The sequence below is a fragment of the Solanum lycopersicum genome, chromosome 10 (assembly GCF_036512215.1).
Source record: "Solanum lycopersicum chromosome 10, SLM_r2.1".
NCBI lineage: Eukaryota > Viridiplantae > Streptophyta > Magnoliopsida > Solanales > Solanaceae > Solanum > Solanum lycopersicum.
In genome coordinates, this window is record NC_090809.1 from 21,192,230 (window position 1) to 21,204,567 (window position 12,338).

At 36.6% G+C, this 12,338-nt stretch overlaps 1 protein-coding gene across 1 annotated transcript; it reads left to right on the forward strand.

Moving 5' to 3' along the window:
- Nucleotides 1-3,479: 3,479 nt before the first annotated feature.
- On the forward strand, nucleotides 3,480-4,903 carry LOC138338745 (uncharacterized). Its single transcript, XM_069289832.1, has 2 exons — nucleotides 3,480-3,981; nucleotides 4,614-4,903. Exons 1-2 carry the CDS (start codon nucleotides 3,480-3,482, stop codon nucleotides 4,901-4,903), a joined length of 792 nt encoding a protein of 263 aa, XP_069145933.1.
- Nucleotides 4,904-12,338: the final 7,435 nt, after the last annotated feature.

Consider the following 12,338-nt stretch of genomic DNA (forward strand, 5'->3'; position numbering starts at 1 on the left):
TTTGTTTCCTTATGATGCAATATTTTTCTAATTTGACGTTTATAGTTATTAGAATGACCAATTTGAAAATCATATCAGCTTACGAAAGGACTCTGCACTCAAGATGCATTAAAATGGAAATTTGTGTGAATGACATTGGTAGCTTCTATGCCTGGTCATTATCTTATTCCGCTGATATATAACTTTGACATTAATATTTGTACTTAAGCAAGTTTTTTTAGTATGTGAAATTGTGGATACAAATACATACATTTGTTCATCGTATGTTTCATCTATTTCAATGATTCTTATTGTCCACAAATACCAAAAACACTTGTTGGAACTAAACAAACCATTCTTTCTTATTCTTGTAGGGTGTGCTTTCCTTGTGGTATGTTTCTTCCTCATCTTGTTTTCATCTTTTTGCGAGTCATCTATTTGATTCTGGTAGTGTGTGATTTCCATGTTTAGATTTAAGCCTACTTTTCATAGATTTTGAATAGCTCAAATTCATTTTTATTTTGAATTGATCATTTAGAATTAGTGTTATCATTCAAACATAAGTTGGAAATATAAGTTATTGAAGCAAATAGTATGTGTTGTTGCTTCTCTACCTTTAGCAATACAACTCAAATTTACTAGAGCGTATCTATTAGGCTGACATATCTATATATTACCATTATTGTTCTTGTGATTCTTATTGTTTGTCTTGACTTGCAACCATATTTACTAATGGTGATTTCTATATATTTTATCTTTCATATTTATTGTATCATGGTTCAGTGCTCAATTTGTTATTTGTTAACTAATTGTGTGGAAATTTATACCCTACACTATTTCTAATGTCATGTAGGATTCTTTTAATTCATCCTTTTGAGCGATGGTTTTCATGAAGTTGTTTTCTAGATCATTACAGCTAACTCTACTACCTTGCAAGTTCAAAATCTATGTCAAAAGCAAAAGACATCGGATGATTCCAATTTGTCTAAATGTTTATCACAAAATTACCCTATTTTGATAGGAGTTAAAAGTACACAATGGATTGTGCAAGTTCGTCCAGACAATATCGTCATAAAAATGATTTGGTATATTTCTACATGCCACTGATTTTAACCTTGGGCTCCAAATATTTTATTTAGTGTAACACCCCGGAGCAAAAACAAACAAAAAACCAACTTTACAGAAAAAAATCTGCAGGTGCAACCAACGGTGGCATCGACGGACCATAGTCTGACCCGCGGTTTGTCCGACACAACCGTCGATAGTATCAGAAACTCCCAAAAGTTTTAGCCTGAAAAAATGGATTAAATCTTGGCCGAAGGACGGACTTACGGTCTGTAGGTAATACGATGGTCCGTAGTCCATGACAGTTGATCAATACTTCCGTCACCCATTCTCTGACAAGAGCTATGGATGACCAGCACATTCCTTAGGTGGACCTACGGTCAATCAGTATGACCGTCGGTGGAAAATTTACAGACAGTTAAGGGGAAATACAGTTGATCCAACCTCAAATATTCATAAATCTTAGCACAAAATGAATTAGGTATCCCATAACCTGCCCACAGATAGATAATTTAATAATCATTAGCCACCGACCTTTCTAAAATTATACCTCCGAGTAAAACGATATGCCCATTTTAGTAAAGGCCTGTCAAACAGGACCAATCGACGGACCCAATGACGGGGCATCGGTTAGACGACAGACCGTCAGTCTTGGATGTCAGTTGGTCCGACAACAACTTATCCAGGGGTCTTTTGGTCTATTCCCACTTTGTTTAAACCTTAAGTTACGTCGTTTTGACCTTGAATAATCAGATTTTAGTCAATTTAAGCCTAGAAACATAATTAAAATATATCTAAGTCAAATCATTAAATCAAAAGTTAGAAAAATTAGAAGCAAGAAAGGAGAAAAAGCTCAAGAACCTTAGTTTAAGAACACAACAAGCTCCATCAGTTCCAGCCCCAAAACATAAGTATTTTTCCATGGATTTCATCACCAGGTATGCGGGATTTCACTAGTGGGTTCCTTTCACCCAATGGGACCATAGTTTTCAATCAGATTCTTGATTTCCATATCATGATTAGACATAGGGTTTCTAGAAATTAATCAAAACTTCATGAACTTATAGTTATATATTCCAAATCAGATTATGATGTTATTATTCAGTTTACTGCATGAATTTAAGAACCCTACCTTTGTATTTCTCTTGTACTTGAATTAGACATGCTAGGTTAGATATTTCAGACACTTCAGATATACATGACTAAGTGATAAATGCACAATTACCAGATTAATTGTTACATTCTCAGTTCGCATGTTCAGTTTCGAGCAATCTAGTATTTACAGAACCTCAGACATATTCAGTAAATTTACAAAATTCATTGGGAGTAGCATAATACCGAGTTTGACTATGGTTCAACATACCCAATAGTCCCAGAACTACTAGCCAAGTAGGTTGTAAGTCCCCTCTGTGGGAAATCAGTTTAGTGGTCATGCTAGCATGCCTTTATACCTTTGGCAGGGTATATTGGATTCTCTCGATTTGACGTATACATCAGACTCCCGATTTAGCTCATGTGGTTTTATTATCGGTTATTAGTAGCTCCCAAAGATCAGTCAGACTCTCTGCATTGACCATTTATAAGTATATTCAGTATTCAGTTTCAGCATGTTATAAATTGGTCATTTCATCCAGTTAGCTCACAAAATTAGCATATCATGTTCACATTATTATACTTGTTTTTGTGCTTTTCAGTTATGTTTTATTTTAGCTTTACTCTCTCCTACATTCTTAGTAACTTTCAAGTACTGATGCATACATGCGCTACATCTTTTCGTTATGTAGGTTCAGGTTCTCAATATCCAGATCACGCCCAGATCGACATCCAATCTCTATTTCAGGAGATTCAGTGGTAAGTCCTCATTCTCCGAGGACAACAGTCATGGATGTCATTTCAGTTTTTAGTCATTTAGTTTTACTTTTTGCTAATTTTAGCTGGGGGCGTGTCCCAGTATTTTTAATCCAGTTTAGAGGCTTATTTCAGACATAGTTAGATTCAGTTTAGTATTGAGTTGATATTTTCATTGTATTAAACTCATCAGTTTTCATATATATCAGTTTTAGAATATGGGTGTTCACCCTCTTTTAATTTTAAGTTATAATTTATCTTCTGCATCAGTTTATTATCTTTAGTATGCTCATAATCATGCAAATAGGGTTAGCTTGGGATTACTTGTGGTTCTATATTTCATGTCCGCATCTCGGTGGTAGCTTGGGGTGTGACAAAACTTTGTATCAGAGCACTAGGTTCAAGAGTCCTAGGATGTCTGAAAATCCCGCACTAAGTAGAGTCTTTTTCATTGGTGTGAAGTGCACCATATCTAATGAGATGGAGGATATGAAGTGTTTTAGGAAGAAATTCATTTTCTTGTTACTCTTATCGTGCTTAAGGTATGATCAAATTCCATTCTAACTTGAGGTTGTTTATTTCTGATCATGACTCCTCGTAGACCTAACGCTAGGAATGCGAATGCCAGAAATGCAAAAGCAGATCCTCTAGCCCCAGATCAGGAAGTCTCCAATGCTGAGTTTAGAAATGTCATACAGATGTTGTCAAAGAGTATGATTAACCAGAACAATTGGGTTCATGCTTATGTGAATGAAAATGGTGGATCAGTAGCAGCAAGGGTCTGTCACATTGTTAGGATGAATCCGCATGAGTTCTTAGGATCGCAGACTAATGAGGATCCTCAGAATTTCTTGGATGAGATGAAGAAGATATTTGAGGTAATGCAAGTCACTAGGAATGATCGGGTTGAGTTAGCATCGTACCAGTTGAAGGATATTGCTCATATTTGGTACACTCGGTGGAAGGTGAATAGGGGTGTAGATGCAACTCCTATCACTTGGGATTGCTTTAGCGAGACTTTTCTTGACAGGTTTTTCCTAATAGAGTTGAGAGAGGCAAAGGCTCAGGAATTCATGAACTTAAGCAAGGGTAACATGACAATCCAAGAGTATGGACTCAAGTTTAACTAACTCTACAGGTATGCTCATCACATGGTTGTTGTTTCCAGGGCTAAGATGAATAAGTTTTTGTATAGAGTGTCAAATTTGTTGAAACAGAGTGTAGAAATGCGATGTTACTTGGAGATATGAACATCTCTAGGGTTATGACTCATGCTCAGTAGGTTTGGGGTGATAAGCTTAGGGAACAAGCTAAGGAAAATCAGAAGTCTAGGACTGGGAATTGTGACTATTCTCAACAAAAATCGAGTGGTGGAAATCGCTCGTAGGGTCAGCAGAAGTTTTTGGATCTAGACCCTTCATCAACAAGTGTTTCATCCTCCAAGAGCAGGTACGAACAGAAGGGTAGAGCACCAGGCTCTAAATCTTAGGGAAGTGTTTCAGGAACCAAGACTTACCCCACTTTCCCTAAGTGTGGTAAGAACAATTCGGGCGAGTGTCTTGCAGGAAAAGAGGGATGTTTTGGGTGTGGTCAGTCTTGTCACATGTTGAGAGATTGTTCTTCTAGACAAGGTCAATTAGGTGGTAATGGTAGAGCTCAATCTACAACTTCAGCAGCACCAGCAAGTCACCAAACTAAATAGGGTAACTCATCTGGTACAGGTAGCGGTCAGTGCAAGAACAAGTTGTACGCTCTTCAGGATCGCCAAGATCAGGAAGGTTCTCCTGATGTAGGCAGTGATACATTACCTGTTTTTGACCTTGATGTTTATGCATTATTAGATCCAAGGGTTACTCTTTCTTTTGTGACTCCTTACATAGCAGTCCAATTCGATGTCAGTCGAGAAACTCTCTCAGTACCTTTCTCAGTCTCTACTCCAATCGGTGACCCAGTTATAGCTAGACGGATATACAAAAATTTCCCTATCACAGTCTCTCAGAAGTCACCTTAGCAAATCTAGTAGAGTTAGAAATGGTAGACTTCTATGTCATTCTAGGCATGGATTGGTTACACTTATGTTATGCATCTGTCGATTGTAGAACTAGGATTGTTCATTTTCAGTTTCCAGACTAACCAATTTTAGAATGCAAGAGTAGTAACTTAGCGCCTATGTGTCAATTTATTTCTTACCTTAAGTTCAGAAAGATGATATGTAAGGGTTATCTCTATCATCTAGTTCGGGTTAAGGATTCTATCCTTGAAATCTCAACTCTTGAGTCAGTTCCAGTAGTTTGTGAATTAGTAGAAGTGTTTCAAAGATCTTCTGGGAGTCCCTCCCGAAAAGGAAATCGACTTTGGAATTGATCTCCTTCAAGATATCCAGCCTATTTCTATTCCTCCTTATAGAATGGATCCAACAGAGCTTAGGGAATTGAAAGAGCGGTTGAAAGATCTTCTAGATAAGGGCTTCATAAGACCTAGTATTTCATCATGGGGTGTATCAATGTTATTTGTAAGAAATAAAGATGGTTCTCTCAAAATGTGCATTGACTATACACAGTTGAACAAGGTCACAATCAAGAATAAGTATCCCATCCCCATGATTGATGACTTGTTTGACCAACTTCAGGGTGTTATCCATTTCTCAAAGATAGACCTCAGATCGGGTTATCATCAGCTTAGAGTCAGAGATAGTGACATTCCAAAAATAGCCTTCAGAACTCGGTATGGTCATTATTATTTGTATTTATGTCATTTGGACTAACTAATGCTCCTGCAGCTTTCATGTATTTGATGAACAAAATGTTCAAACATTACTTGGACTTGTACGTTATCATCTTTATTGATGATATCCTCATTTACTCTAGGGGTGAGGAAGAACATGCGAGTCATTTGAGAATTGTTTTACAAACTCTCAAGGATTTCAATTATTTGCTTAATTTAGCAAATGTGAGTTTTGGTTGCAATCTGTTGCTTTCGTTGGCAACATTGTATCTAGCAAAGGGATTCGAGTAGATTCACAGAAGATAGAAGCAGTGAAACAGTGGCCCAAACCTACCTCTACTACAGATATAAGAAGTTTCTTTGGTTTAGCAGGTTATTACAGAAGGTTTGTGGAAGGGTTTTCATCCATAGCCTCACCATTGACTGGATTGACTCAGAAGATGGTCAAGTTTCAATTGTCAGATGATTGTGAGAAAAGCTTTGCACAATTGAAAACAGTATTGACTACAACTCTTGTATTGACTCTACCATAGGGTTCAAATGTTTATGTGATCTATTATTATGTATCCTGAGTTGCCCTAGGTTGTGTTGATGCAGCGAGATAAGGTGATATCTTATTCCTCTAGACAACTTCAGGTTCATGATAAGAGCTATCAAACTCGTGACCTCGAGCTTGAAGTAGTGGTGTTTGAACTTATGATCTGGAGACACTACTTGTATGGTGTTCACGTAGATATGTTCACTGACCATAAGAGCCTTTAGTATGCGTTAACCCAGAAAGAGTTTAATCTTTGCTAGAGAAGATGGCTAAAGTTCCTTAAGGATTATGATATGAGTGTGCATTATCATCCGGTTAAGGCGAATGTAGTAGTAGATGCTCTTAGTAGATTGTCTATGGGTAGTGTAGCCAAAGTTGAGGAAGAAAGGAATGAGCTAGTGAAGGATGATCACAGGCTTGCTCGCTTGGGAGTTCGCCTTATGAGCATCTCAGACAATGGTGTAACATTTTAAAATGGGGCAGAATCTTATTTGGTAGTGAAGGTTAAGGAAAATAAGGAAAGCAGCCCAATCTTGCTTGAACTTAAGAGTGCAGTCCATAATAAAAGAGTGGAGGTTTTCTCCGAAGGGGGAGATGGTGTACTTCACTACTAGGGTAGATTGTGTGTTCCTGGTCGGCTAGTTGAGACAACATATTCTTGTAGAAGCCCATAAATCTCTGTATTCTATTCATCCAGGTGCCACTAAGATGTACCGGGATCTGCGGGACGTCTATTGGTTGAATGGCATGAAGAGGAATATAGCAGACTTTGTGAGTAAGTGCCCCAATTGCCAGCTAGTCAAGGTAGAACATCAGAACCAGGGGGTTTGACTGAAGAGATCGATATTCCTACTTGGAAGTGGGATTTTATTAATATGGATTTCATCATTGGATTACTGCGTACACGTTGATAGCGTGACTCTATTTTGGTGATAGTTGATAGGACGACTAAGTCTTCTCACTTGTTGGCGATCAAGGTTACATATTTGGCAGAAAATTATGCAAGTCTTTACATTTATGAGATTGTGAGGTTGCATGGGGTTCCTTTGTCTATCATCTCACATATAGGTCCTCAGTTTACCTCTCATTTCTGGAATTCATTTCAGATTGGTCTTGGTACTTAAGTTAACCTTAATACAACATTTCATCCATAGAACGATGGACAGGAAGAGCGTACCATTCAGACCTTAGAGGATATGTTGAGAGCTTGTGTGATCTATTTCAAAGGTAGTTGAGATGATCACCTTACTCTTATTAAGTCTGCCTACAATAATAGCTGTCACTCCAGCATTCATATGGTCCCTTATGAGGCTTTATATGAGCGTAGATGTAGATCTCCTGTTGGTTTTTTTGAAATAGGTGAAGCAGCTTTGATAGGGCCAGATTCAGTCCTTTATGCTATGGAGAAAGTGCAACTCATTAGAGATAGACTTAAGACATCCCAAAGTCGTCAAAATTCATATGCAGATGTAAGGAGAAGGGAAAGTTCCAAGTTGATGATTGGGTTTTTCTGAAGGTCTAAACTATGAAAGGGGTGATGAGATTTTGAAAGAAAGAGAAGCTCAGTCCTTGATATGTAGGCCCATACAAGATCTTGTAAAGGGTCGGCAAGGTGACATATGAGTTAGAGTTGCCAGCAGAATTAACAGCAGTGCATCTGGTCTTCCACATCTCACTCTTGAAGAAGTGTATTGGTTATCCAGCCTCTGTAGTGCAATTAGAGAGTGTGGAGGTGAAAGATTGTCTTTCTTATGAGGATGTACCAGTTGAGATTCTTGACCGTCAAGTCAGAAGGTTGAGAAACAAAGAAGTCTTCATTCGAGGACTAATGTTCCCAAGGGGGAGATAATGTAACACCTTGTAGCCAAAATAGACCAAAAACAAGCTGTAAAGAAAAAAACATTCAGGTGAAACCAACGCTGGCATCAACACATAGCCTAACCCATGGTCCGTCCTACACAACCATCGATGGGATCAGAAATTCCCAAAAAGTTCAACCTAGAAAAATTTGTTAAATCTTGGACGACGGATGGACTTACGATCCGTAGGTCAGACAACGGTCCGTATTCCGTGATTATCGATTAATACTCCATTTACCCACTCTTTAACAAGAGCTACGGATGACCAACACGGTCCGTAGGTCTGATCGTATGTGGAAAATTTGCAGACAGTTAAGGGGAAATGCAGTTGGGTCAACTTCAAATGGTCATAACTCTTAGCACAAAATGAATTAGGTGTCCCATAACCTACCCACAGATAGATAATTGAATCATCTTTCCATAGCCAAAAACATTTCTTAAATGAAACCTCCGAGTAAAAGGTTATGCCTATTTAAGTAAAGAATTGTCGAACAGGCCCAGTTAACGGACCCAACGACGGGGCGTTGGTCAGATGACGGACCGTTAGTCCTGGCCGTCGTTTGGTCTATCAACAACATATCCAGGGGTCTTTTGGTCTTTTACCACTTTATTTAAATGTTAAGTTATGTCATTTTGACCATAAATAATCAGATTTTAGCCAGTTTAAGCCTAGAAACATAATCAAAACATTCTAAGTCAAATCATTAAATCAAAAGTGAGAAAAATTAGAAGCAAGAAAGGAGAATACGCTCAAGAACCCTAGTTCAAGAACACAACAAGATCCATCAGTTCCAGCCCCGAAACGTAAGTTTTTTTTCATGGATTTCATCACCAGGTATGTGGGATTTCACTAGTGGGTTCCTTTCACCCATTGGGTTCCTAGTTTTCAGTCAGATTCTTGATTCCCATATAATGATTTGACATAGTGTTTCTAGAACTTCATGAACTTATTAGTTATATATTTCAAATCAGATTATCATGTTATTATTAAGTTTATTGCATGATTTTTAGAACCATAACCTTGTATTTCTCTAGTTCTTGAATTAGACATGCTAGGTAAGATATTTCAGACACTTCAGATATACATGCCTCAGTTATAAATGCATGGTTACCAAATTAATTGTTGGATTCTCATTTTGCATGTTAAGTTTCGAGCTATCCAGTATTTACAAAAACTCAGACATAATCATTAAATTTACAGAATTCATTGGGAGTAGCATAATACCGAGTTGGACTAGGGTTCAGCGTACCCAATTAGTACCAAAACTACTAGGCAAGTAGGTTGTAAGTTCCCTCTGTGGGCAATCATTTTAATGATCACTCCAGCATGCCTTTACACCTTTGGCAGGGTACATTGGGTCCTCTCGATGGGGCGTATACATCGGACTCCACATTTAGATCATATGGTTTTATTATCGGTTATTAGTAGCTCCCAAAGATCACTCAGACTCTCTGCATTGACCATTTATTAGTATATTCGGTATTCAGTTTCAGTATTTTATAAATTGTTCATGGCATTCAGTTAGCTTAGAATTTAGTTTATTATGTCAGATTATTATACTTGCTGTTATGCCTATTCAGTGATGTTTTATTACAGCTTTACTCAGTACCTTTCAAGTATTGACGCATATGTGCGCTACATCTTCTCGTGATACATGTTTAGGTTCTCAGCATCCAGATCACGCATAGATCGACTTCTGATCTCCAGTTTAGTAGATTCAATGGTGATTCGTCATTCTCCGAGGACAACAGTCATGAGTGTCATTTCAGTTTTTAGTTATTTGGTTTCAGTTTTTGCTAGATTTAAGTGGGGGCTTGGCCCAGTATTTCTAGTCTAGTTTATAGAATTATTTCAGACATAGTTAGATTCATCTTAGTATTGAGTTAATATTTTTGTTGTATTAAACTCATCAGTTTTCATATATATCATTTTAGCTTATGGGTATTCTCCCTTGTTTCATATTAAGTTATTATTTAGTTTCTGCATAACTTTATTATCTTTAGTATGCTCATGATCATGCAAGCAGGGTTAGCTTGGGATCATTTGTAGTTCTAAGTTTCGTGTCCACGTATCGGGGTAGCTTGGGGGGTGACATTTAACTTGGATTGTAGCAAGAGAGTTTTATTTTTCCTATGTACTTGTACAAGAAGTCACTTTTGGATTATGTAGTTGAGAGAATTTTAGATAAATCCCTAAATAAATCTCTAATTTAATAATAATATTTGAATTGGGATAATGTACAAGTACCCCCCTCGTCCTATGCCTGAAATCTCAGAGACACACTCATACTATACTAAGGTCCTATTACCCCCTGAACTTATTTTATTAATAATTTTCTGCCCCTTTTCGGCCTACGTGACAATATTTTTTGGGTCCAATGCTGATTGACTTTTTTTTGCAAGATAGTGCCAGGTATACTGAAAAGGGGTAGAAAACTACTTTAAAAAACATCAATTAATGTAATGAAATATGTAGCACCACATTTTCCCCTCACATTTATTAAAGAAATATCATAGTGGATTACTTGAAGTGGGCACTCAACTCTGTTAGTCTTCCCAAATGGTTTATGTGTAACCTTTCCACCAAGATAGTTTCACAAGTTGGCATATCAATTTTGGTGAAAGAACTTAAATGTCCTTCCTCTGCGAACCTATTCATTCAATCTTTCCCTATATGACCTAAATCTTGCATGTCATTTAATGACATACAGATCATTATTACTTAAAGAACATGTCATTACACAATGACAACATAATAGTCATAAGTTCAAGGATTACAATCTAAAATGATAAAATGATCATAAAAATGTTCAAAACCATGTAAAACATTTTCTAGAGTTATTCTAAAATCATTGCGACTAAATGATAAATTTAACCTACATCTAAAAGAACATAGAAAGATACTAAGTTTCGTCGAATCTCTGGAGCATATAGGATGTCATGCAACATTAAAAAATGGCCACCCCACAAGGTCAATTTGCATGTGTCTATCCTTTTGACTTCAAGTTTACTATTATTTCCTACATACATCCACATTGATTTAGATGATACTTAAAGAAAATCCCCAAAATCTTCTCTATCTCAACTCACTTGGTCGGTGGATCTATAGTCTACAATCCATATAGGATAAGATTAAATTAGTAAGGAAGTGCTAGAAATACATGTAGTACATAGATATGTATTAAGAAATACTACCTTTTTTTTGCTCAATAAATTCACGATCAAACTACCCTAGCACTTTGCAAATGTAGAACTCCATTTTGCTCTTATATCTCTTCTTGAGTAACCTTTTTTATTTATTGAAATTAAGTTTCTTCTTTTTCTTAGAGGGTCCTTATCTGGAGTTTTTGTCTTTCTCGCCTATTTTTTGACTCTTCTTGCGTTTGAAGTTTCAAGATTCTGTACCACTTGACTCTGACACAAAGGTATTAGAATAAGCTTTAGTAGCCCGAAGATGCTCATCTTCATCATTAACATAGTGGGCAACATCAGAAAATATTTTGATGCTATCATTATGTGTTATGTTTACCTTCAAATGTTCCTAGTTATTGGTAATTGACTGAATCACTACCTGAATTTATTGGTCATCTTAAAGAAATTACCAATACTTCCGAGTTGAGCGGTCAATTTGACATCACCGTAAGGTATTTTTGATATTTTGATCATGACTGTTCTTGTAAGTGTCAAATTTGACAGTCAACTATCGGAGGTGGGTCACAGATGTACCCCATACGTTCCTCGTAGATTAGTCCACATAGCATGAGAAGTAGGGAATTTAGCACATTCATGTATGAGGTCATCAATCACAAAACCAACTAGTATTCTACGGATTATCCAAGCTTTATAAACTTCAAGATCCTTATATATTGTTAAGTGTTACTCTCTTCTGGTTGTTTCCTGAGAGCATATTTCTCTTTCAGTATATACCAGATTAAAGATTCCAACCATCGTAATTGTCACCATTCAGTTTTTCACATTTGTTTAAGTGAACAATGATACTTTCTTATGCAATGCATATATTTTAAGATATAATAAGGCAAGAATATTTAAACATTCATGGATATGACATACATATTCAAGCATATGTATTCTCAGAAGTATTTCATATTCAACGAAAAGACATGTAAGCATCCAATCATCATCTACAAATTCAAAACTAAACCAAATTTTGAACTAGTTTCTTAATCTGTATATCAATATATTAAATACTTTGATAACAAAATTTTTACGTCTAATAAATTAAGTTGGATAAAAACTGACTACATAATTTTTATATTTCAATTCGAAAAAGCAATAACATATTTCAAGTCATCTAAATCTAAATT